The following is a 27,516-nucleotide window of genomic DNA, read 5'->3' on the forward strand; positions in this document are numbered from 1 at the left end:
CATGGGGTCTCAAAGAGTCGGACACAACTGAGCAACTAACACACACACACATAAAAAGCACAGGCAAGAACACATGATCTCCAAATTTCCATTTCATTATATTTCATGGAGACAATAGCAGGTTCAAGAAAGGAAAAAAAAAAAACTTAAGGAAAAGTGATATAAGGAAGAAGGGTTTATTAAGTATTAAAACCATTATAAACACGAAGTCTAAATTCCAAACTCAGATTTGAACTCAGATTTTACCGGCGGTTAAACAGTCAATTGGTACAGAGCTCGCCTTCAGAGAACACTGACCTGTTGCCACCGGTGATGCATGCAGCACAAGTTCCTGTTGGCTGCTCATTCTGTTCATAGTAATGAGCATCCACGTGGGCTTCAGCAGCTTTTTTCTTCAGGATCTCCCCAAATTTATCTATCCCAATGCATCCAAAAAATGTTGCTGCTTTGTGTGGCTGCTGAATCATCCACTGAAAAATGGAAACATAAATAATTTTAATGGGTCAGAAAAATGGAACACATAGTTCAGTATTCTGCCATGGGTGGTGGCATAAAATGGTTTCTTTGTGAGCAGCTGTTGCTGTTATGAACAGAATTCTATTCTTGTATCACCACTTATGATAACAAATTTGATATAACAACTAGAGAAAATCTTAATATACTTCTTTCAAGGAAAGAAACAGAGCAGAGCAATTGATTAAGAACTCAGAATCAAAGTCATATAGAATGTTAGGTTACTAATTAGTCTTAATACAGAAAAATAATACCAAGTCCAATATAAGTAATGAAGCATTGTCATTAAAGTCCAGAATCTATAATGAATACCATGTGGGTTCAAATCTTGCCTTTGCCACTAATTAGCCCACCAGGCTCTGCCGTCCCTGGGATTCTCCAGGCAAGAACACTGGAGTGGGCTGTCATTTCCTTCTCCAATGCATGAAAGTGAAAAGTGAAAGTGAAGTCGCTCAGTCGTGTCTGACTCTTCCCGACCCCATGGGCTGAAGCCTACCAGGCTCCTCCTTCTATGGGATTTTCCAGGCAAAAGTACTGGAGTGGGTTGCCATTGCCTTCTCCAAATTAGCTGAATAAGTAATAGCATATCACTTAATATTTCTATGCTTCACTGTCCTCATCTATAAGTGGCAAATAATTATATCTCATAAGGTTGCTGGAGATTAAACTAAGTAATTTAATGTATATGTATTGTTGGACAAGGTACACAGCATACAGTATATGATGTATAGCTGTTGGTGTCTCTGTTATATATGTAATTCATATATGTGTGTGTATACATATATATATATACACAAATATAAATGCGAAACTATGTTCAGGTCTAGTAAGTTGCTTTAAAGACAACTTACTTATTCAGAACTAAAGAGTATTACAAATTCTAATTCATTAGTCTCATAAACTTTATTTGCTATAAATTAATGACAATGTCTTTTAAAATGAATACTTTCTCTTGACTTGTTATCTTTTCCAATTAGGCTACAACTCCTGAGGTGTTTAACACTTGTATTAGTTACAACAGTCATTTTGTTACTGTAAACATTTATTTTGTTTCTACAACTTCTTAGCTAACTACTCAATACACAAAGTCAAGATGTCAAAATCATACCATATTCCCAAATATTTGGAGGAGAAAAGAAATGCATGTATCAATATATTTAGTGTAAAACGGATGAGGAAAGTAAAAAAAGATAAAGAAGAGAAATCTGTAAGATAAAGATACACTAACTGTCTAATGATTTAGCAGTCTAATTCTACATATAGGGATTTATCCTGAAGATCAGTTCAGTTCAGTTCAGTCACTCAGTCGTGTCCGACTCTTTGCAACCCCATGAATTGCAGCACACCAGGCCTCCCTGTCCATCACCAACTCCTGGAGTTCACTCAGACTCATGTCCATCAAGTCGGTGATGCCATCCAGCCATCTCATCCTCTGTCGTCCCCTTCTCCTCCAGCCCACCATCCCTCCCAGCATCAGAGTCTTTTCCAATGAGTCAGCTCTTTGCATGAGGTGGCCAAAGTACTGGAGTTTCAGCTTTAGCATCATTCCTTCCAAAGAAATCCCAGGGCTGATCTCCTTCAGAATGGACTGGTTGGATCTCCTTGCAGTCCAAGGGACTCTCAAGAGTCTTCTCCAACACCACAGTTCAAAAGCATCAATTCTTCGGCGCTCAGCTTTCTTCACAGTCCAACTCTCACATCCATACATGACCACTGGAAAAACCATAGCCTTGACCAGACGGATCTTTGTTGGCAAAGTAATGTCTCTGCTTTTGAATGTGCTGTCTAGGTTGGTCATGACTTTCCTTCCAAGGAGTAAGCGTCTTTTAATTTCATGGCTGCAGTCACCATCTGCAGTGATTTTGGAGCCCCAAAAAATAAAGTCTGCCACTGTTTCCCCATCTATTTCCCATGAAGTGATGGGACAAGATGCCATGAGGATACATGTCCACAAATACAAAACAACATATGCCTAAGTATTCTTTGAGACATTATTTGTTATGAAAAATTACTGGGGAAAAAATGTCCCTCCACAGAAGGCTGGTTTAATAAAATATAATAAATTCAATCAATGGAATATAAAAATAAAAAAAAAAAAGACAAGCAAAAGTATTTGAAATACAACAAATATTTAAACGCAATGTGTAATCCTTACTGGACGCTGGATTGAAAATAAAATCAAACAGCTATAAAATTATTAGAATAATCACTGAAATTGGAATATGTATAATATATCAGAAAACAGTATTGTATAAATTCTAAATTTCTGAAGTAGAGAATAAATAATGGCTCAGAAAAAATATATATATTTATGTAAAAAAAGAGAAAGTGAAAGCTAAAATGCTAAAAGTTGTTATATCTATATAATAGGTACAAAGAAATTCCTTTTACTTCTCTTTATACTTTTTTGTGAAAAACCAAGACAGCATATTAAAAAACAGAGACATCACTTTGTTAACAAAGGTCCGAACTGTCAAAGCTATGGTTTTTTGAGGAGTCATGTGCGCGTGTGAGAGCTGGACTATGAAGAAGGCTGAGTGCCAAAGATTCGGTGCTTTCAAACTGTCCTGCTGGAAAAGACTCTTGAGAGGCCTGTGGACTGCAAGGAGATCAAACCAGTCAATCCTAAAGGAAATCAATGCTGAATATTCATTGGAAAGACTGATGCTGATGCTGAAGCTGAAAGTTGATACTTTGGCCACCTGATGTGAAGAGTTGACTTATTGGAAAAGACCCTGATGCTGGGAAAGACTGAAGGCAAAAGGAGAAGGGCGCAGCAGAGGATGAGATGGTTACATAGCATCACTGACTCAATGGACATGAATTTGAGAAAACTCTGGGAGACGGTGAAGAACAGGGGAGCCTGGGATGCAACAGTCCATGAGGTTGCAAAGAGCTTAATATGACTTAGTGACTGAACAACAAATATTTTTCTGTAAGTTAGAAAATTTTTGAACTTAAAGGAAGGGACAAAGATATTATGACTAAATCAGTCATTAAATTTAAAAATAATAATTTAAAATTAACTTATTCAAACTTTGATGATATCAATTTATTAAAATACGTCAACCTCATGAAGCATTTTAATATCTTAAAATGCATCAATAGCCATACCTAATAGATTTTAAACCACTCTTAGGTAAATTATAAATTTAACAACAGAAAATACCTGTGGGGTTTTTTTAATAATTTACTTTTACTCATGTAGAAGCATGAATGAATGATCAACCATGTTTGCTTTAGGTAGTGAGATAAAAAAGGGAAAGTCAATAGCAAATTTTACTCTGATCATTTAAATAACTTAAAATGTCATTAAAACATCAATGATAGTAATCACAATTATAAGCAAATTTCATATGTTAAAAACTAGTCTGAAAAAAGGGGCTATATCACTTCACTATGGAGGTTAAATCTGATTTATAATTCTTCCCTAATCAGAATTTAAATAAATTGAAATGTTTCCATTTCAAATCAATATTACTTTAACCTTCAAAACAAAAAGAATGAACAAATAATAGAACTATTCAGCAGGTTATGTTATAATTCCACTATTGAATATTTCATCATAAGCAACTGGCTAATATTCTGGTAATATCTGATATCAGCATACTGACAAAGAAAAGAACTTTACTCTTGGATCAGTTATTTCCACTTAGAAGTTAGCCAATCTAAAATGAGAGTTTAGTAAGCCAAAGTAGACACATAAAAGAAACAGAAGCCATGCTCACTGCTAGAAAGTATTTAGTAAACTACCTGAATAAGTCAAGATGTTATAATCAAGTAAGTTGGAAAAGATTAAAAAATCAATTCTTAAACATTTAATACATGTATACTAGAGAATAAAATGATGAAAATAACAGTCCCTAAAACAAAGTCAAAATCATTACATTCTCAGTGTTTCTACAAGAGATTCAACCTTCAGTCATAACTTGATTCAATCATTACTGCTTTTTTAAGGGCAAAATAAACTGCCCCCATTTTTTGTTCCTGTAAGTACAGTACATCATTAAACACATATCTTTAATTTCCAACCTAGCTCTGAGGGAGAAGCACGGTTCAGAATTACCCTTGTACTATAATTAACTAAAAAGAAAATCAAAAGGGGAAAACTATACAATTTTAAAACAGTGGCCAACAGGAAGAGCTGCACTGCAATCTTTGATAGAAAAGACTCAAGGCAAGCCCTGACATCATGCAGTCTCTCTGCCAGTAAGCAATTTACAGACTATGGTGCAGGGAGGAAGAAGACAAACACAACCTGGCATTCTCACTGAAATGAGCAGACAGAGGCTCAAGGAGAGTCAAGAGACTAGAAATTTTGCAAAAGAGTTTCAAAGAGGAATGAGCTGAAATCCATGTAGAGTAATTACTGAGACTTTGGCTGGGGACCAATCTGTGCATGTTTAAGGAATATCTGAGATCACAAAGAATGTCATATAAATGCTTTAGGATTAAAAAGTGACTTTATCAAGGTCTCAGGAGTCAGTTCAGTCCAGTCATTCAGTCGTGTACGACTCCTTGCAACACCATGGACTGCAGCACGCCAGGCTTCCCTGTCCATCACCAACTCCCAGAGCTTACTCAAACTCATGCCCATTGAATTGGTGATGGAATCCAACCATTTCATCCTCTGTTGTCCCCTTTTCCTCCCACCTTCAATCTTTCCCAGGATCAGGGTCTTTTCAAATGTCAGTTCTTCACATCATGTGACCAAAGTATTGGAGTTTCAGCTTCAGCATCAGTCCTTCCAGTGAATATTTAGGACTGATTTCCTTTAGGATTGACTGGTTTGATCTCCTTGATGTCCAAGGGACTCTCAAGAGTCTTCTCCAACACCACAGTTCAAAAGCATCAATTTTCGGCACTCAGCTTTCTTTATAGTCCAACTCTCACATCCATACGTGACTACTGGAAAAACCATAGCTTTGACTAGATGGACCCTTTGTTGGCAAAGTAACGTCTCTGCTTTTTAATATGCTGTCTAGATTGGTCATAGTTTTTCTTCCAAGGAGCAAGGGTCTCTCAATTTCATGGCTGCAGTCACCATCTGCAGTGATTTTGGAAATCAAGAAAATAAAATTTCTCACTGTTTCCAGTTTCCCCATCTATTTGCTATGAAGTGACAGGACCCGATGACATGATCTTCATTTTTTCAATCTTGATTTTTAAGCCAACTTTTTCACTCTCCTCTTTCACTTTCATCAAAAGGCTTTTTAGTTCTTTTTCACTTTCTGTCATAAGGGTGGTGTCATGTGCATATCTGAGGTTATTGATATTTCTCCTGGCAATCTTGATTCCAGCTTGTGTTTCATCCAGCCCAGCATTCTCATTAAGTATTCTGCCTATAAGTTAAATAAGCAGGGTGACAATATACAGCCTTGACATACTCCTTTCCCGATCTGGAACCAGTCTGTTGTTCCACGTCCAGTTCTAACTGTTGCTTCTTGGCCTACCTCTCAAGAGGCAGGTCAGGTGGTCTAGTATTCCCATCTCTTTAAGAATTTTCTACAGTTTGTTGTGATCCACACAGTCAAAGGATTTGGTGTAGTCAATAAAGCAGAAGTAGATGTCTTTCTGGAACTCTTACTTTTTCAATGATCCAGTGGATATTTGCAATTTGATCTCTGATTTCTCTGCCATTTCTAAATCCAGGTTGAATATGTGGAAGTTCACGGTTCACATACTGTTGAAGCCTGGCTTGGAGAAGCCTGACTTGGGAGTCAAGATCATTATAAAAAAAAAAAAATCTAATGTGATTCTATATACTACCAAGGAACAGCTGAAATTTAAAATTAAGAAAACAATGTAATCTACAATAATATAAAAAAATGAAACATACTGGGATAAATTTAAGAAAACGTGCAAAATCTATACAGAGAACACTATATATGTTTGCTAAAGGGGAAAAATACCTATATAAATAGAGTGCTATATAATATGTGTATGGATTAGGAAAAAATATGTATACACACACACACACACATTTTTGGCCATGCTGTGTGGTTTGTGGGGCCTTAGTTTCCTAACCAATAGACTGAATCTGGTCACTCAGCAGTGTTGAGTCTTACCACTGGACTGCCATGGAATTCCCCAAAACTCAATACTTGTTAAAAAAACAATTCTCCATTAACAGATTCAGAGAGCCATTGCAAATCCTAATCAAAATCTCAATATGAGGATTTCCCTGGCGGTCCAATGGTTAAGAATCTCCCTGCCAGTGCAAGGGACAGGGGTTCAATCCCTGGTCCTGAAAGATTTCACACGTTGCAGGGCAACTAAACCCATGTGCAGCAACTAACGACGCTGCCTGCCACAAGTACTGAAGCTTGCTTGCCCTAGAGCCATACACCCCAACAAGAGGAGACATGGCAGTGAGAAGCCCGCACACGGCAACTGAAGAGCGCCCCACTCTCTGCAATCAGAGAAAGCGTGTGGGCAGCCCTGAAGACCCAGCACAGCCATGAACAAATAAATAAAAACAAACAAAAAACTCAATAGAATTTTTAAGGATATATCAAAAAGCTGGTTCTATCAATAGGAAAAGGAGAAGTAACTAGAACAGTCAAAGGTTAGGAGGTAGGCAGTGTGACAGAAATTAACAGTGATTTAAATTCCAATGTCTTCACATACAAAATGTGGATAATATAACCTGTGATCTTATAAGGATGCTTTAAGAATTAGAAATAGGCTTAAAAAACATGCACTTTAGTTCTGGAAATGATATGAAATAGCTCTTACTATACTGTAAGTAACTACACCTAACAGGAGAACCAGAAAGTCATCACTGTTAACTTTAAATAAACACATGAATTAGTTGAATACAATTTTGAAAGCAATAGTAAAGATACCATGTTACCAGGAAACACCCAGGAGAAAGATTAATTGCAGCTGAGAGGATCAGAAGAGCCTCCCAGGGATGAGTGGTGACATGATCAACTAGTCTGAAGGATAGGTATAATTTTCAAAAATAGCTATAAACTGGAAAGAAAACAGAAGCATAGAGCACATGCCTCCTTTACTGTGTTAGGAAAAAGAAGTTTTATTTATTAAGTAGTTAGTTCTAAACAACATAGTATTTATTTCATAACAATTCAGTCCCTGTTGAGCACTACAAAATTCTCAAACCTTGGAATCAGACTGGTCACCACCACACTCATTTCCTGTCTCACAGTGATTTTTGAGCAGTGCTTTTTTTTTTTCCCCAATCACAGAAACCCAATTTTACAAAGTTTATGACACCACCAAAAGAAAGATTGCAATCCAATTTTAAAATGGAAGTATCTGAAGCAAGTGGTTTGTACTATGTCTAATAGATATCACTGTTTCCCTAGAAAATTTAAAATATACTGTGGAACCAAACTGTGTCCACACAGATGAGACCTTGCACACAGTTTGAGAAATAAGAATGGTGTTAATAAAAATAATGAGAAAGAAATAAAGGAAAATAAACATTTGTCAATTAGAAATATAATTACAGAGCATTATGTGTGAGGATGGTGTTATCTGCATATCTGAGGTTATGTCATCTGCATATCAGATACGGAGATGACACCACCCTTATGGCAGAAAGAGAAGAGGAACTAAAGAGCTTCTTGATGAAGGTGAAAGGGGAGAGTGAAAAAGTTGGCTTAAAGCTCAACATTCAGATCATGGCCTCTGGTGCCATCACTTCATGGCAAATAGATGGGGAAACAATGCAAACAGTGACAGCCTTTATTTTCTTAGGCTCCCAAATCACTGCAGATGGTGACTGCAATCATGAAATTAAGACACTTGGCTCCTTGGAAGAAAAGCTATTAAAAAGCATATTAAAAAGTAGAGACATTATTTTGCCAACAAAGGTCCGTCTGCTCAAAGCTATGATTTTTCCAGTAGTCAGTTACGGATGTGAGAGTTGGACCATAAAGAAGGCTGAGTGCCAAAGAATTGATGATTTTGAACTGTGTTGTTGGAGAAGACTCTTGAGAGTCCCTTGGACAGCAAGAAGATCAAACCAGTCAATCCTAAAGGAAATCAGTGTTGAATATCATTGGAAAGACTGATGCTGAAGCTGAAGCTCCAATACTTTGGCTACCTGATACGAAGAGCCGACTCATTGGAAAAGACCTTGATGCTGGAAAAGATCGAAGGCAGGAGGAGAAGGAGACAACAGAGGACGAGATGGTTGGATGGCATCACTGCTTCAATGGACATGAGTCTGAGTAAGCTCCGGGAGATGGTGAAGGACAGGGAAGCCTGGAGTGCTGCAGTCCATGGGGTTAGTCACAAAGAGCTGGACATGAGCGAGCAACTGAACAACAACAAGTATGTGAGGAAAGAGACTGATGAGAGCAAATATCTAGGTGAGATCATTAAATGCCACTTTAAGAAGTTTAGGCAACATTCTATAGGTAGAGGGTGCACAGGAGGGATTTTTAGCAAAAATGAGAGGATAAGAGATGATATCTCATCAGGTAAGAAATCAGGAGGAGGAAATTTACAACTGGATTTAAATAGGAGCTGAATAAATGACATATTAAGCTTCACATCAAGAGACTTAAACAAGACATGCAAAGATTTCTATTAACTTCACCTATCAGATGAATTTTCTCTTTGTCACCTAAATGTAATATTTAGGACAATATAAACGACAGTGATGCTCAAGAACCAGTCACTTCTAAAATAATGCTACTTTAATTCAATCCATGAAGAACGATGAAGAACAACACCTAGATACTAAAATACTTGCAAGATAAGCCTAAAGATAAAAAATTTTGTAAGAGAAAACCCAATGAGGCATTTCAAGAAAACCATAAAGCACAACTATTAGAAATTAAACATCAAAACTGGGAAATAACAGCAACAAAGCAGATTGCAAAGGGTGATGAGGAAATCAAATTGAGGTAGTTGGTTAGGAAAACTGCATATATCACAAAGCTTAAAGGATTGATTCTCTGAGATGACTGCTATGCTACCAAGTGAGTCAGGGTGAAACAAAATTTTCATAAATATTATCAAGAATCCATTCTTCTTCAATGACTAATACTATTCTCCTGTCCTGCCAAAGCTGCTTCATTTGCACCTACTGGTATATAACCCATTAGTAAAAACTGATTCCCAATAATCCTACTATTATCCCCCAAATAGGTTTTTAGTTATTTCTGTTGTTGCTGCTAAGTCACTTCAGTCCTGTCCGACTCTGTGTGACCCCATAGACGGCAGCCCACCAGGCTCCCCCGTCCCTGGGATTCTCCAGGCAAGAATATTGGAGTGGATTGCCATTTCCTTCTCCAACGCATGAAAGTGAAAAGTGAAAGTGAAGTCACTCAGTCATATCCAACTCTTAGTGACCCCATGGACTGCAGCCTACCAGGCTCCTCTGTCCATAGGATTTTCCAGGCAAGAGTACTGGAGTGGGGTGCCATTGCCTTCTCCAATTTCTGTTGTTAAATATGTGTTAACATCTATTTCTCTGAAGAGATTTTGGGAAACTTTGGCCTACTAGAAAAATCAAACAAACAAGCAAACTTTAGACTCAGACCTACGTAAGTTCATTTAGTCACGTGATGATAAATTATATACTTTATGAAAAATTATATTTCTTGTAGAATTATTATGAGAATTTAATAAGATAATGAAAGTAAAGTGCCTAAAGCAGTACCTATTGAAGAGTACTAGTGAGGACAATAACAGTACACTGAGATATAATAAAAATAAATTTTAGTGTAACTTCATTTAGCTCATTTGACAACTATTTCTGATCAATGAACACCTGCTGAACATTACTGTAGTAAATAATAGATAAAGAAACAATTCTCTTTTTAGTAGACTTGTTTTCGTTTTCCGATCCCCGAGTATTAACCAGCCTGGAATCTACTCTTCCGATCCTATCCATTTTTATATATATAAAGTGTGACAGCGAGTGAGCGAGTGAGCAAGAGAGAATAAGAACGTGACTGCAGCACATAGGAGTAGCATGTATGTTAGGCTTTGTGGAGTGACCAAAGAAGATATCCTAAGGGTAATTTAAGAACTTGAATCCAAACGGAAATTTGTAGGAAATAAGGGACATGTGGGTATGGGTCGGATAGTTAATTTTCAGCAGCAGAAGAATGACAAACAGGCTCAGAAGCAAAACAGAGACTACTGAAATTAAAGAACTAAAAATAAATTCAGTATTCCTAAAAGGAATTTTGTGTAAATGCAGTAAATGAAGATAAATCAGCAAAGGTCTTAGAATCAAAATGCTTATAATCTACTCTTTAAAATTGTATTCTAAAGATACACTATTTTCTAAAGCACACAATAAATGTAAACTGGATAAGTCCATTTGGAGATATCATTAATAATAAACCATTAGTATGGGTTAAAGGTTTAACAGAAGATGGAGTATAACTTTGGCACAGAATAAAATTTTAACTATTCTTTTAATCACTACTATTGTAATTATTATATGGGTATCAATAAGACTATTATTTCTAAGGTGAATTGTTAAATACTGAGATTATTAGAAAGGAGTTTGAATTTTATTTTCTAATGAAATTTGTGGCCTATCTGAGGTCCATGGGCTTCAATCAGGTCAAGGTATACATGAGAGAAAGCAGGGAATCCATGAACTCTCTGAAATATAAGGAAATTCTGATACATTTTTCAGAAGATAGGATTCACAAATTTCATTAGATTCTTAAAAGGGATTAGACCACCCACACCAGAGAGGACGGAGGGGGAAGAGGAATGGTGTAGGGAGAACACAGATATAGCTAAGGTAGATGCCTTTTTCTTTTCAAACATAAGGGTAAGAAGGCTATAGGACAGCAACAAATGAACCAAGAAAACCACTGATCCAAAACTATTCATCTAAATTTTCAAAAACATTTTTAAACAATTTATATTATTTGAAAATTGTTACTCAATTTCTTCACTTATCAAAAATAAGTAGCCCAGATTTATTTCCAAAAGACTCTAAAATCAGATGATAAAAAGATAACACAGGACCTGAATACAGTGCTGTAACAGGATTCAGGTTTTTATTCAACAAAGGTCTTTGGGAAATAAGATTTCTACCAAACAGATAATTTATACTCTATTTCTATGTTCTCCCAAGATTTTAAAAATTAGGCCTACCTTTCTTTTATTTTCTTGCCATGCACAATTAAGTCTTACTTTTAAGTCAAAATAGAGATGTCTTACAAGGAGAAATTTGATTTGTTAAAAAAAAAAATCTTACAGAAAAAGTCTTCAGAAAGAGAATTCAATATAACATTTCCATGACATTACCTGAACTTGTTATATTCCCTTACAAAGTGAAATGATGTTGTAAATATATGTAGCCAATACACTGAGGGGGTTTAAGACACACTACTCCAAGTTATGGCATAGTGGCTAAAGGAATTTGAAAAAAAAGGCAGAAGCAGGAAAATGATCACTCTTACCATCCCTTTCCTCTCCTGAAACAGGTCATACAACCTTCATGTGTGAAGCGCCCTCCCTGTATCTGAAGGAAAAGAGCACCTTTATCTCCAAAGACAAAGGGACACTGAGAAGACTCCTAATAAAAAGACCTTGCTACATTTCCTCAAGTTAACACTTGCTCACACTCTCTGACCTATTGTATTTCTGCAAGATTTCCCTTTCTTCATTAAAGCTACCTACACAGGTCAAACTGTTTGCTTGGATCTTCATTGCCTTAAGAAAGCTCTCACGTCACATACAATTTATATTAAATAAATTTGTATGTTTTGTCAGTTTGACTTTCAAACCTAGCCAGGGACCCTATGAGAGTCAAGGAAAATTTTTCATCTCCTACAATTGCCAAGAAACTTCAAAGTAATGGAGATAGTAGCAACAGCTGCTCTAGTTTAAAGGACATTTTATTTATCTATATTTTCTACCATAATTTAAAAATGATGTCTAAAATCAGTTTAATTTTCCCCATATAGTCTAAATACTTTCCTCTGACAACCTAAGAAAAAACTGCAATCAAAAAAAAAAACCTCAGCTAAAAAGCACTATAATTAACGGACAATGTTGTTCAGTCGCTCAGTCATGTCCGACTCTTTGCAACCCCATAGACTGCAGCACGCAAGGCTTCCTTTTAGAAACAAAAATATAATTGAGGGTTAAATTAGTGGGCCCTTACTTTATGTTAGACAATATGCTAATACTTTACCTACTTATGTAATCTCAGCTAATCTGAACTACCAAGCACGATATAGATACTTACTATTCCAATTTCACAGATGAGGAAAATAGGTCAGTGGCAAGTTCCAGTCTGGATTATTTTAGAAGGTGTACTCTCAATCACTACTCTAGATATAAGAAAGAAAGTGAACTAAAGAAAATTTTACTGGGAAGAGTGTCATCAGTTCTCAGACATGCAGCCAGCTTTGAAAAGAGTAACCTTGAATAAGTAACTTAATCTCTCTAGCTTTCACTGTTCCCAATCGTAAAAGTCAGCAAATCATGATGCTTTTCTAAGATATCCATCACTTCAAACTACAAAAAATATATATATATTCAGTATATGAAACAAGAAAAAAAATCACCACAGAAGCTAACTGTGGCCAATTAAAACTGGGACAGAAAGGTGAGGAGAATAATAAACTTTTGGAGAAAAACCACTGAGGGTCTTTAAAGGTAAAAATGTCACTCAGATGTATTCGTGCAGAAATTCTACAAAATCTTCAGAGAAACAATCCAAATAATAACCAAAGAGCAAAAGAAGAATTGAGAAAAATCCTCCTCCTTTACGATTTCTAGCATACATGTTATAGAAAGAAAAATCCCTCAAGGCAGTAAACATCTGCCCATCAACGCTTATCAGAAGCAACATCAAAAACATGAGGCAAAGGTCAAGTCAAAGTTTATTGACAGTGATGAACTACGACAGCCTCGATTAAATTACCCCTTCTTTCAAGGTGTGTGTGATCAAAGCAGCAAAGATATTTTCACTCAGTCACATAACAAGCTATTTGTTGAGATTGAAACATCTGGTCAATATCTCCAAACACTGCAATTTCATGCACAGTTAGCATTAGGGCACATTTCTTCTCCTCTTCTTACAGGGTCCATAAGGGTGGCACATATGGCTGATCATTTCATTCGAAAAGGATTCAATTCAAGGCATTACACACAATCGTCTGTGCTTTATGGTGTTTTAAGTCTACCTGCCATCGTTTTCCATCATCACTGCTCACTGCGGTTCTCTTCGACTATAAAAGCCTGCCAATATGACAGAGCACTTAAAGCTTAACAGCCTTCCTCCACTGGAGTTAGAAAGCATTTAAGGCAAAGGAATATATAAAGTGGCAGGTCATTTTCTATTGTCAAAAACTCCCAATATATTAAACTATTTACCATTTAAGCAAAGATACAGTACAGGTTAGAAAAGTAATTTTTAATGTCAAATTAAATGCTTAACTTTCTGTATGACAGATCCATGAAAGTATACTGTTTTGGTATAGTTTTAACTCATAATAAATTACTTTAAAACAATATTATAGGACTATTTTATTAATTTTAGTAGGGGATTTCAGAATTTTTTTTACAACTTGCCAAAGAGCAATTCTATACTAAGAGAATAGGGATGCTACAATTTTATCGGTTCCCTACGTTGAAAATTTTCCACTTGAAATTCATCCATTTGTTGTCATGGTAACAGGGGGGCCTTCCTTATATACTTACAGTAGTAAACCTGAACTCACACCATAAAGTTCTCTTTTATCCTTTTCTTCCTTTAAGATAAGGGCTTCAAGGGGCAAAAGGGGTGGGGGTAGGAAACATCTTTAAAGCTACTATTCACATTCCTTTCACACATCATTGTAACAAGCAGTGTAACTAAATGACTACAGCTATCTTCTGAAACATAAGGATTTGCCTAATTTTAATAACAAAATGAATTTCAAGGAAAAACTTTCTTCTAGTGATAAAGAATTATGTATGATTACCTTACAATTAGCAATATGCAATGGCTGATTAAACAAGGAGAGCAGCAAAATAACAAGCCAATAAAAATCTAAGTTAGGTGTAATGTTCAGGGCTGGTAACTCTGGCATATAAAGTAAATATTTTGGTTGTTCATTTGTGCATTAATCAGTCAATCCAACCTGAAGTACTTACTGAATGAGTCTATGGGGCAGACACCAGACTAGTACTGAAACACAAAGTTAAACAAGTTAGAATCAGTTCTTACCTCAGGGAGATACCAAAGAAAAGAAAAGAAAAGAAAACAAACAAATGCAAAGCAAATAAAACAAAAACACTGAACAGAGAAATAACTCTAAGAAATGCCAAAAAGGAACAAAACAAATGGCTGAGAAGGAGAAAGGCATGGGAGAGAGAAGCAAGGAAATAATTTACCTTAAAATGGGCCTGCCTAAGGAACAAGTTGAGACATAAAATACGTAAGTACGCTAAATAGGCAAAAAGTGAGGTAGGGGATGGGGACCCTTCCAAACAGGAAAAGAAGCAAGTGCAAAACTTCTAAGGCACAGAAGTTGGCATATATTCAAGAAACTGAAGAAAAAATTGTTTATAGTAGCTAAGTTTTGACACATATGTAGGTTCCAGATAATGCACACCTTATTGGCTATGATAAAGACAATAAATTTTATACAGAGTGCAACAGAATGTCACTGAAGTGTTTTAAACAACAAAGCAAAATTATTGAATTTAAATGAGAATCAATATTACTATTACATATAAAGGATTTTTAAACCATAGATAAACAGACAGGCAATAAAGATATCAGTTGTGTGTCCATGCTCAGTCAGTAAGTCGTGCCCGACTCCTTGAGACCCCATGGATTGTAGCCAGCCAGGCTCCTCTCTCCATGGGATTTTCAGGCAAGAATACGGCAGTCAGCTGCCATTTCCTGCATCTCCGGCATTGGCACGTGGATTCTACACCACCGAGCCACCTGGGAAGCCTAAAAGATATTAGTTAGGATGGTATAATTCACGTCCTGCATCCAGCCCTTTGGAAAAGCTAATTGCTTCTATTCTCATTTTATTTCCAAATTTTAACTACTTTTTTCCCCCCCCCAAGAACTTTTAGTTGATTTCACTGCTACCACTCATCCAAGTTACCATAATCTCTTGCCTGAACTGTTGCAAAACTTTGCTGATGTCTTTGCCTCCTTTCTTGACAGCCTCCTTTTAAAACGTACATCAGCAAATGTCATTCCTTTGCTTAAAACCCTGTAATGCTCTTCGGATCACTCAGTAAGAAGCCAAACTTCTTATATTAGTCTGTGAGGCCATACAGGTTCAAGCCAATCTTCTGTACCTCCTATTCCCTCTCTAACCTCATCTTCTGTTACTCTTCATATCCTGCTGCAACCACAATGAACTCCTTGCAGGATTCTGAAACATGCCAAGCATGCTCTCCCTTAGCAACTACTGACACTCTACTAGACTGGACTTTTCCAGTGAGCCAGATTTCCCAGTGATTCCCTCATCTAAAAATTCTTTACACAAATCTAAACAAAACAATTCCACACACACTCTATTTATAAAACATTCCTTTTGTTCCAACATTCCCAATACTCTCCCAATTCTCTTTACTTTTAATTATTTGCTTTTATAAAATTTAATAAACAGAAATCTCAGTTAAAATAAGAGTGTGGAGACCAGTAGGAGGAACTGGTCCTTTTCTTGCCTGGCAAGAGGTCAGCCAATGAGAAACTGTTATCACTCAGTCAATGAAAAGTCACTTATTTTGACCTCTCAGTTCCCCCAATGGGCTCTTCTTTTACTAAAAACTCCCAATTTATTTTCACTTCCTTAAGAGTCCTCCCTAGGGGCTGAATGGTAAAGAATCTGCCCGCCAATGGAGACATGTGTTCGATCCTTGATACGGGAGGATCCCACAGGTCTCAGAGCAACTAAACGTATGTACCACAGCAACTGGGGCCGTGTTCTGCAGGCTGGGAGCAGAAACTACTGAAGACTGCAGCGCCCTAGAGCCTGAGCTCTGCAGCAACAAGAGAAGCCACCTCAGTAAGAAGCCTGCGCAGAGCAACTAGGAAAAAACCTGCACACCAATGAAGACTGAGAACAGGCAAAAACACAAATAAATAAAAGAGTCCTCCCCTCCTTCCTTTGTAGGGACCTGCATAAGGCTTGTCATGGTTGCAGATCCCCAGTTACGATAGTTTGTTGATCCTGAATCAACACATTTTTCCTAAAGAAAAGTTTTTAAGGTCAACACCTAACACATTACATTATTTGTATGTCTTCCTCCCACTAAAATAAGTTACATGGAGGTTGTTGTGGCTGCTTCGTTGCTAAGTACAACTGCTTGCAACTCCATAACCTGCAGCACACCAGGCTTCCCTGTCCTTCACTCTCTCACAATAGACATGAGTTTGAGTTAGTCAGTCAGTGATGTCATCCAACCATCTCATCCTCTGTCACCCGCTTCTCATCTTGCCCCTAATCTTTTCCAGCATCTGGGTCTTTTCCAATGAGTCTGCTCTTCGCTTCATGCAAAGAGCATGGAGTTGCAAGGAGTTGTAACTCACTGAAAAGTACATGGAGGTAGAATTTTTATTTGTTCTGCTCATCAGTGCATCCTTAGAAATTGACACATAGTAGATATTCAATTTTCAAGGAGAAAATAAGAGAAACCAAGGGAAAATTTCATGCAAAGATAAACACAATAAAGGACAGAAATGGTATGGACGTAACAGAGCAGAAGGTATTAATAAGAGGTGGCAAGAATACACAGGAGAACTCTACAAGCAAGGTCTTAATAACCCAGATAAACATGATGGTGTAGTCACTCACCTAGAGTGAGATATCCTGGAGTATGAAGTGAAGTGGGCCTTAGGAAGCATTACTACAAACAAAACCAGTGGAGGCGATGAAATTCCAGCTGAGCTACTTCATATCCTAAGAGACTATGCTGCTGAAGTCCTGTACTCAATACACCGGCAAATTTGGAAAACTTAGCACGGGGACATGACTGGAAAAGTTCAATTTTCATTCCAATTCCAAAGAAGGAAAACGCCAAAGAATGTTCACACTACTGTACAATGGTGCACATTTCAAATGCTAGCAAGGTTATGCTCAAAACCCTTCAAGCTAGGCTTCAACAATACATGACCTGAAAACTTTCAGAAATACAAGCTGGATATAATTGGTTTATGTTGTAATTATCCCCTTTGTCAAGAGAATTGGTTTGAGGGACTTCTTCAGCTTTCACATTTGCATGTTACAATGTGCCATGTCTTGAGTAGTACATGAGTAATAAAAAAATAAAAATGGAAACAAAAAAAAAAAAAGAAAAGAAAAGAAAAGGCAAGGAACTAGAGATCAAATTGCCAACATCCACTGGATCATAGAAAAAGCAAGGGAATTCCAGAAAAAATTTTACTTCTGCTTTACTAACTATGCTAAAGCTTTTGACTATGTGGATTACAACAAACTGTGGAAAATTCTTCAAGAGACGGGAATACCAGACCATCTTACCTGCTTCCTGAGAAACCTGTATACAGGTCAAAAAGCAAAAGTTAGAACCGGACATGGAACAACAGACTGGTTCCAAATTAGGAAAGGAGTATGTCAAGGCTGTACATTGTCACCCTGCTTATTTAACTTATATGCAGAGTATATCATGTGAAATGCCAGGCTGAATGAAGCACAAGCTGAAATCATGATTGCTGGGAGAAATACCAATAACCTCAGATATACAGATGACACCATCCTAATAGCAGCCATGAAATTAGAAGATGCTTGCTCCTTGGGAGAAAAACTATGACAAACCTAGACTGCCTTTAAAATGTATTATTTCACAACTGTAACTGGTACAAACACAGAAAGAAATCAGTGGGGGATAAAAAAGAGTTTCAATTCAGACTCATGTACCGATGGCAACACAGTATAGGCTACAGATGATATTTCACTGAGTTGGGGGAAAAGGGGATTATTCAGTACACTGATCTAGGATAAGAATACAGCCTTTGGGGGTAGGAGTGATTCCTTCCCCTTACACTTAAACCAAAAACATGTAAAAAATAAATAAATAAAACCAGAAAATTAGAAAATCCAGCGACTTCCAAAATAACTTTAAGACAAAGGCAGATTTCCTTAAGGCAAGAACACCAAATACTATAAAGGAAAAATCTGATAGCTGTGACTTGATTTAAAGTTAAAATCATTATAGAGAAGCAAAGAAGTGTGTGCATGCCGAAAGGGTAGAGAGAGGTCAGTATCTTTAATGTACAAGGCACTCTCAAAAATAAGTACGAAAAAAATATGCAAGGTTGTGATAAGGATGGTGCTTCATAGAGTAATGCTCATACATATAAGGACTCCCCTGGTGGCTCAGTGGTAAAGAATCCACCTGCCAATGCAGGAGACACAGGAGATGCAGGTTCAATCCCTGGATCAGGAAGATCCCCTGGAGAAGGAAATGGCAACCCACTCCAGTATTCTTGCCTGGGAAATCTCATGGACAGAGGAGCCTAGAGGGCTACAGTTCATGCGGTCATGAAAGAGTTGGACACAACTTAGCAAACTAAACGAGAACAACACTACCAGTGTTCTATCAGTATGTTCAATTTCTGTTTCTCAATTTGATACCTTGGGCTTCCCAAGTGGCACTAGTAATAAAGGATCTGCCAGCCAATGCAAGACACACATGAGACGTGGGTTCAATCTCTGCTGGGTCAGGAAGATCCTCTAGAGTAGAAAATGGCAACCCACTCCAGTATTTCTGCCTGTAAAATGCCATGGACAGAGGAGCCTGGCAGGCTACAGTCCATGGCACCACAAAGAGTCAGACACGATATAAGCAATAATACACGTTCCTTTCATTTAAGTAAAGAACACTAGCAGTCTGTACAGAATAAGAATAAGCAGCACTCTGAAAAAAACAAAAGAACTCTTCACTGGCTTTCAAATCTGCATTAAGGAGGCCACTGTTGATGTTGATAAAATTTCCTGTTCCTAGTGAGGAGGCCATACGTCTTTGAAGAAGGTACTCTTGACATTCTCAACATACTGCTGAAGTACTTAGGCAGTTCTAGCCCCTTTTGACTGACTCTAATACGAGACTTTAGCTTTGAGCCTGTCTATCCAGTGAGTCTTAGTGGTAACAACTATATCATAGTCCCAAGTGCAGATGTGAATCAAAGGACAGTTTTTCAGGCATATATATATTTCTGATAGACCTACATTTTATCCCACCTGTACCTACACTTACAATGAAATATTCAATAGCAATGAACAATAAACGGTATTTTTTGCACAGTAACATCAGATAATTACAGAGTAGCACAAGATAATTAAAATAGACAGAATGGGGGGGGGGGGCGGGGGAAGATTTACATGCAGAGATTGCAAGGAGACTCATTCAGATCAGATCAGATCTGATCAGATCAGTCGCTCAGTCGTATCCGACTCTTTGCAATTCCATGAATCGCAGCACGCCAGGCCTCCCTGTTCATTAAGAACTCCCGGAGTTCACTCAGACTCACGGCCATCGAGTCAGTGATGCCATCCAGCCATCTCATCCTCTGTTGTCCCCTTCTCCTCCTGCCCCCAATCCCTCCCAGCATCAGAGTCTTTTCCAATGAGTCAACTCTTCGATGAGGTGGCCAAAGTACTGGAGTTTCAGCTTTAGCATCATGCCTTCCAAAGAAATCCCAAGGCTGATCTCCTTCAGAATGGACTGGTTGGATCTCCTCGCAGTCCAAGGGACTCTCCAGAGTCTTCTCCAACACCACAGTTCAAAAGCATCAATTCTTCGGCGCTCAGCCTTCTTCACAGTCCAACTCTCACATCCATACATGACCACAGGAAAAACCATAGCCTTGACTACACGAACCTTTGTTGGCAAAGTCATGTCTCTGCTTTTGAATATGCTATCTAGGTTGGTCATAACTTTCCTTCTAAGGAGTAAGCGTCTTTTAATTTCATGGCTGCAGTCACCATCTGTAGTGATTTTGGAGTCCAGAAAAATAAAGTCTGACACTGTTTCCACTGTTTTCCCATCGATTTCCCATGAAGTGATAGGACCAGATGCCATGATCTTCGTTTTCTGAATGTTGAGCTTTTAGCCAACTTTTTCACTCTCCACTTTCACTTTCATCAAGAGGCTTTTGAGTTCCTCTTCACTTTCTGCCATGAGGGTGGTGTCATCTGCATATCTGAGGTTATTGATATTTCTCCCGGCAATCTTGATTCCAGCTTGTGTTTCTTCCAGTCCAGCGTTTCTCATGATGTACTCTGCATATAAGTTAAATAAACAGGGTGACAATATACAGCCTTGACGTACTCCTTTTCCTATTTGGAACCAGTCTGTTGTTCCATGTCCAGTTCTAACTGTTGCTTCCTGACCTGCATACAAGTTTCTCAAGAGGCAGATCAGGTGGTCTGGTATTCCCATCTCTTTCAGAATTTTCCACAGTTTATTGTGATCTACACAGTCAAAGGCTTTGGCATAGTCAATAAAGATTAGTAGCTGAATTATATCATCATCAAAATAAAAATATTATTGGGCACCTGCCATGGAATTATACACTTATTAATTCAATAAACTTCTATCAAGCTCTTATTATATCGAAAGTACTCTGTGAGGGAACACAATCTCAAATTAAGACCTTGAAGAGTTCAAGTCCAGTGGAAGAGGCAGCATGGAAACAGAAACAATGAGTGTTATAAAAGATGTAGACACAAAATATTCTGAGAGAAGCAAGAAGTTTGGGGAGTAATGAGAAAGTCAAACAGAAAATGACAAATAAGCTGGTTCTTGAAGGCTGAAGATCTTATCAATTTGAGAACAAGAGAAATAAAGTAAGTTATACACAAGAGAAACATATGGGCAAAAACAGAGGGAAACTATGTCCATGGCTTACTCAGGGGATTAGTAAAACATGGGTTCTATAACAGCATACTTTATAAAGGACCAGCAATCCACAACACGGAAAAGCAGGCTGCAATCACTGAGCTACATGACAAAAATGTATTTTAGTAAGACGATTTTGGCAACAGTATCCAGGAAACTAACCAAAAAATATTGAGAGACAATTCACCATGGGTCTATCATGTCTCTGTAGGTCGTATCAGATTTTGTTTTCTCTTTTTAAGGATGTTAATATAACAAAGTCTTCAAAGATAAAGATAGTGGCTTTATGTCAGGGTAAAGGCTGGGCGAGTTTCAGGGAACATATTTAAAGATTGTGATTTCTTAAATTCAGGATTCTTCAATTGTGATGCAAGCTCTGTGAACACAGCTTCTCCTCCACATTGCCTCTCAGTGACTGAGGAATCAAACAGAACTAATGAGAATAGAAACTTAATGCTGCCTGCATTGTTATAAGTAAAAAGAAAAAGAAAAAATCCTTTGTCTCTGAGCCAGGAGCTTCTCGGCCTCTGTTAACAACTAAGAAGCTGTGGCAGACCAATTTGCTAGCCTGCAAGAGGTATAAAATCCAAGACATTTCACAGTTATTGACAAAAAGAAGAGGATGATCAGGAACAGGATACAGAAAGACCGATTAGCTTGCTATGCAGTACTGAAGAAGAGAGACAAGGATCTATTCTCAAGAATTCTAAGGAAAGCAGGACACAGATATAAAGAAGGGTTCTTCTGGAGGCCAAACGGATAAGACGGGGGACTGATTTTGAGTTCACGTGTGCTAAGTCACTGAAGTCATGTCTGACTCTTTGTGACCCTATGCACTTGTAGTACTCCAGACTCCCCTGTCCATGGGATTCTCCAAGCAAGAATACTGGGGTGATTGCCTTGCCCACCCCTCCAGGAAATTTCCTGACTCCGATCAAACCCAGATCTCTTATGTCTCCTGCATTAGCAGGCGGGTTCTTTACCATTAGCGCCACCTGGGAAGCCGTGAAGGCCTGTTTAGTTATGGCAAATGAAGGACAGGGTATGTTGAAACTGACTATAAAGTCTCTAAGTGGATGACTGAGTGGGGATTACATTACTAATAGAGAAAAACTATATGCAGAGTACATCATGAGAAACGCTGGGCTAGAAGCACAAGCTGGAATCAAGATTGCCGGGAGAAATATCAATAACCTCATATGCAGATATGCAGAGGACACTACCCTTATGGCAGAAAGTGAAGAGGAACTCAAAAGCCTCTTGATGAAAGTCAAAGAGGAGAGTGAAAAAGTTGGTTTAAAGCTCAACATTCAGAAAACGAAGATCATGGCATTTGGTCTGATCACTTCATGGCAAAAAGATGGGAAAACAGTGGAAACAGTATCAGACTTTATTTTTCTTCTGGGCTCCAAAATCACTGCAGATGGTGATTGCAGCCATGAAATTAAAAGACACTTACTGCTTGGAAGGAAAGTTATAACCGACCTACACGGCACATTCAAAAGCAGAGACATTACTTTGCCAACAAAGGTCCATCTAGTCAAGGCTATGGTTTTTCCTGTGGTCATGTATGGATGTGAGAGTTGGACTGTGAAGAAAGCTGAGTGCCGAAGAATTGATGCTTTTGAACTGTGGTGTTGGAGAAGACTCTGGAGAGTCCCCTGGACTGCAAGGAGATCCAACCAGTCCATTCTAAAGGAGATCAGTCCTGGGTGTTCATTGGAAGGACTGATGCTGAGGCTGAAACTCCAATACTTTGGCCACCTCATGAGAAGAGTTGGCTCATTAGAAAAGACCCTGATGCTGGGAGGGATTGGGGGCAGAAGGAGAAGGGGACGACAGAGGATGAGATGGCTGGATGGCATCACGGATTCAATGCACGTGAGTTGGGTGAACTCCAGGATTTGGTGATGGACAGGGAGGCCTGGCATGCTGCAATTCATGGGGCCGCAAAGAGTTGAATACCACTGAGCGACTGAACTGAACTGAACTGATATAAGAATATAGGATGAAGTACTATGTGAGAAAACTAGAAAAAGGTGAATTTAAACATTTGGAATTAGGAGAACATTCTTGTAGAATATCTACTGGTATATTGGAAAAACCAGTTTCTAGTACCACAAAAGGTCACGAATACTGAAAAAGCATTGAAAATGAGCTATTCTTGAAACAGTCTGCAGACCCTTGGAAGACCCTAAAAACATGACAGGGTATTCACAAAGTCAATTCAAGTTTCAGACTATATGAAGATATTATTTGCATTCTTCACTATGCTGACATTTGCTTTTAAAGTGCAAACTGCAAATGACGGGTAAACTCTTGGTATCTAAGATAAATAAAGGAAGTGGAGCCATAGCACAGTAGTCACTGAATTCTTCACAACCTTGTGCTCATATTAAAAAGATACCAATTTATTAAATGAACAGCATGGGTAATATATTCAATAATGTAATACCTCTGTATGGTGACAGATGTTAACTAGTCTTATCACAGTGATCCTTTTGTAATGCACAGAAACACTGAATCACCAAGCTGAGCACCAGGAACTAACATAGTGTTATGTTGTTCAAAAACAAACAAACAAACTCATAGAAAAAAAAAACATCACATCTGTGATTATTACAGGTGGGGGAGTGGTAGAAGGAATTGGATGAAGGCAGTCACAGGCACAAACTTGCAGTTATAACATAAATAAGAGTATTAAGGATTTAACGTACAACATAATTAACAGTGCTATTTTTTATATATAAAAGTTAAGAAAATAAATCCCAAGAGTTCTCATCGCAAGAAAACATTATTTTTTTTCTTTTTGCATTTAGATGAGATGATGTTCCCTGAACATTTTGCAATAATCATTTCATGATGTCTGCGAACCAAATCACTATGATGCACACATTAAACTTATGCAGCGCTGGAAGTCAATTATATTTCAATAAAATTGGAAGGAATTGTTTTCTTTTTTAAATGATACCAATTTAAGAATTTTTTGAAGCAGCAAAAGTTATCATTGTTATTAAGCACTAGCCTTTAAATACACATCTTTTAAATGCACTGTTTAAGAAACTGGAAAAGTATGAATGAATAAAATGGTTTCCTAAGGAAAAACTCTTGTGATGTTGAGTTTCTACACGAACTAAATTGCTTTCTTTAGGAAAGACTACTTTGAATTTAAATAATGATGGACAAATGACAGTTACTAAAACTTGAGTATTTGGCAGATAAATTCTTAAAAATGAAAAAAAGTCAGCCTGTCACATAAAAAAATTAACTCTCAGGATTTATTCTTAATAATGAAATTTGAGCTTTCAACTGAAAATTATAATTGTATAAATCACATATTCACCACTGTGAGATTCCCAATACATAAAAGACTGTTTTCTCGAAACTGTGAGTGATACTGACAAATGAGAGACATTTTAAAACATTTGAAAAATCTGGATAATTTAATGAATAAAAACTATGCAAATGAATAATTCACCATAGTAAAAGTCACACGTGCGAAGAATTTCTATACAAAGAGTTAAAACGACTGATGGATACATATATCTTTTAACACACTATCTTTGTTGATATACAGTCAACACATATATAATTTATATTTAATGTGAACAATTCAATAGAATTTGGTATATTCAGAGCGGTGCAAGGATCACCACATCAATCTCAGAACATTTTCAACACCCTAAAAAGAATCCCACATCACTTAGTCACCATACCCCTAAACCCCCATTCCCACAAATCCTAGGAAACAACCAGTGTATTTTCTGTCACTATAAATATGCATATTTAGGACATCTCACAGAAATGGAATCATAAAGTATGTAGACTTTTGTGAGCAGCTTTTTACGCTTAACACAATGTTTTCAAGATTCAGCCACATTGTAGCATGAATAAGTATTTCATTTCTTTTTATTGACAATATACTATGGTACAGATATTTCACATCTTGTTTATTTATTCCTCAATTGGTGGACATGTGGTTTTCTCCCACTTTTTTGCTATTATGAATAACACTGCTATGAATATGCATGTACAACTCTTTATGTAAAGATATATTTCCATCTCTCTTGGGTATATACCCGGAAATGTTGAGTCATATGATAATTCTATCTTTAGTCTTTTGAGGAACTGAGAGACTCTATGCCAAGTAAGCTTCACAATTTTGTAATCCTACCAGCTCAACATCCTCATCACAATTTTTATATATGCTGTGAGACAGGGTACGAGTTCATTTTACTGTATGTACCTTCTGCAGCATCATTTGTTGAAAAGGCCATTCTTTCTCTGTTTGATTCTCTGGATATTCTTGTCAGAAATCAATTAATCGTAAAGGGATAAATTTCTTTCTGGACTCTAAAATCTGTGCAAACTAGATTGGATGAAGATACAAACATAATTCACTGGAGAAAGAAGAGTTTTTAAGCAAATAGAGCTAGACCAGTTCGGTTCGGTTCAGTCGTTCAGTCGTGTCCGACTCTTTGCGACCCCATGAATCGCAGCACGCCAGGCCTCCCTGTCCATCATCAATTCCCAGAGTTCACTCAAACTCATGTCCATCAAGTCGGTGATGCCATCCAGCCATCTCATCCTCTGTCGTCCCCTTTTCCTCCTGCCCCCAATCCCTCCCAGGATCAGTCTTTTCCAATGAGTCAACTCTTCTCATGAGGTGACCAAAGTACTGGAGTTTCAGCTTTAGCATCAGTCCTTCCAATGAACACCCAGGAGTGATCTCCTTCAGAATGGACTGGTTGGATCTCCTTGCAGTCCAGGGGACTCTCCAGAGTCTTCTCCAGCACCACAGTTCAAAAGCATCAATTCTTCGGCACTCAGCTTTCTTCACAGTCCAACTTTCACATCCATACATGACTACTGGAAAAACCATAGCCTTGACTAAACTGACCTTTGTTGGCAAAGTAATGCCTCTGTTTTTGAATATGCTATCTAGGTTGGTAATAACTTTCCTTCCAAGGAGTAAGTGTCTTTTAATTTCATGGCTGCAATCACCATCTGCAGTGATTTTGGAGCCCCAAAAAATAAAGTTTGACACTGTTTCCACTGTTTTCCCATCTATTTGCCACGAAGTGATCGGACCAGATGTCATCATCTTCGTTTTCTGAATGTTGAGCTTTTAGCCAACTTTTTCACTCTCCTCCTTCACTTTCATCAGGAGGCTTTTTAGTTCCTCTTCACTTTCTGCCATGAGGGTGGTGTCATCTGCACATCTGAGGTTACTGACATTTCTCCCTGCAATCTTGATTCCAGCTTGTGCTTCTTCCAGCCCAGCGTTTCTCATAATGTACTCTGCATGTAGTTTAAATAAGCAGGGTGACAATATACAGCCTTGACATATTCCTTTTCCTATTTGGAACCAGTTTGTTGTTTCATGTCCAGATCTAACTGTTGCTTCCTGACCTGCATATAGGTTTCTCAAGAGGTAGGTCAGGTTGTCTGGTATTCCCATCTCTTGAAGAATTTTCCACAGTTTATTGCAATCCACACAGTCAAAGGCTTTGGCATAGTCAGTAAAGCAGAAACAGATGTTTTTCTGGAACTCTCTTGCTTTTTCGAAGATCCAGCGGATGTTGGCAATTTGATCTCTGGTTCCTCTGCCTTTTCTAAAACCAGCTTGAACATCTGGAAGTTCATGGTTCACGTATTGCTGAAGCCTGGCTTGGAGAATGTTGAGCATTACTTTACTAGCATGTGAGATGAGTGCAATTGTGTGTTAGTTTGAGCATTCTTTGGCATTGCCTTTCTTTGGGATTAGAATGAAAACTGACCTTTTCCAGTCCTGTGGCCACTGCTGAGTTTTCCAAATTTGCTGGCATACTGAGTGCGCACTTTCACAGCATCAACTTTCAGGATTTGAAATAGCTCAACTGGAATTCCATCACGTCCATTAGCTTTGTTCGTAGTGATGCTTTCTAAGGCCCACTTGACTTCACATTCTAGGACGTCTGGCTCTAGGTGAGTGATCACACCATCGTGATTATCTGGGTCGTGAAGATCTGTTTTGCACAGTTCTTCTATGTATTCTTGCCACCTCTTCTTAATATCTCCTGCTTTTGTTAGGTCCATATCATTTCTGTCCTTTATCGAGCCCATCTTTGCATGAAATGTTCCCTTGGTATCTGTAATTTTCATGATGAGATCTCTAGTCTTTCCCATTCTGTT

The 27,516-nt window shown here is 37.8% G+C and overlaps 1 protein-coding gene across 12 annotated transcripts in view; it reads right to left on the minus strand.

The window, feature by feature from the left end:
* Window positions 1-27,516, minus strand: part of ADK (adenosine kinase) — a 549,097-nt gene that overhangs the window by 280,077 nt on the left and 241,504 nt on the right. For all 12 annotated transcript variants that reach the window (XM_086381947.1, XM_086381942.1, XM_086381948.1 and 9 more), the window contains one exon: window positions 298-470. In XM_086381947.1, the coding sequence (XP_086238073.1) occupies window positions 298-470 (173 nt within the window). The remainder of the gene's footprint in view (window positions 1-297; window positions 471-27,516) is intronic.

The sequence above is a fragment of the Bos grunniens genome, chromosome 28, assembly GCF_055505025.1.
Source record: "Bos grunniens cultivar Pamir isolate PY7600 chromosome 28, Bosgru_T2T1.0, whole genome shotgun sequence".
NCBI lineage: Eukaryota > Metazoa > Chordata > Mammalia > Artiodactyla > Bovidae > Bos > Bos grunniens.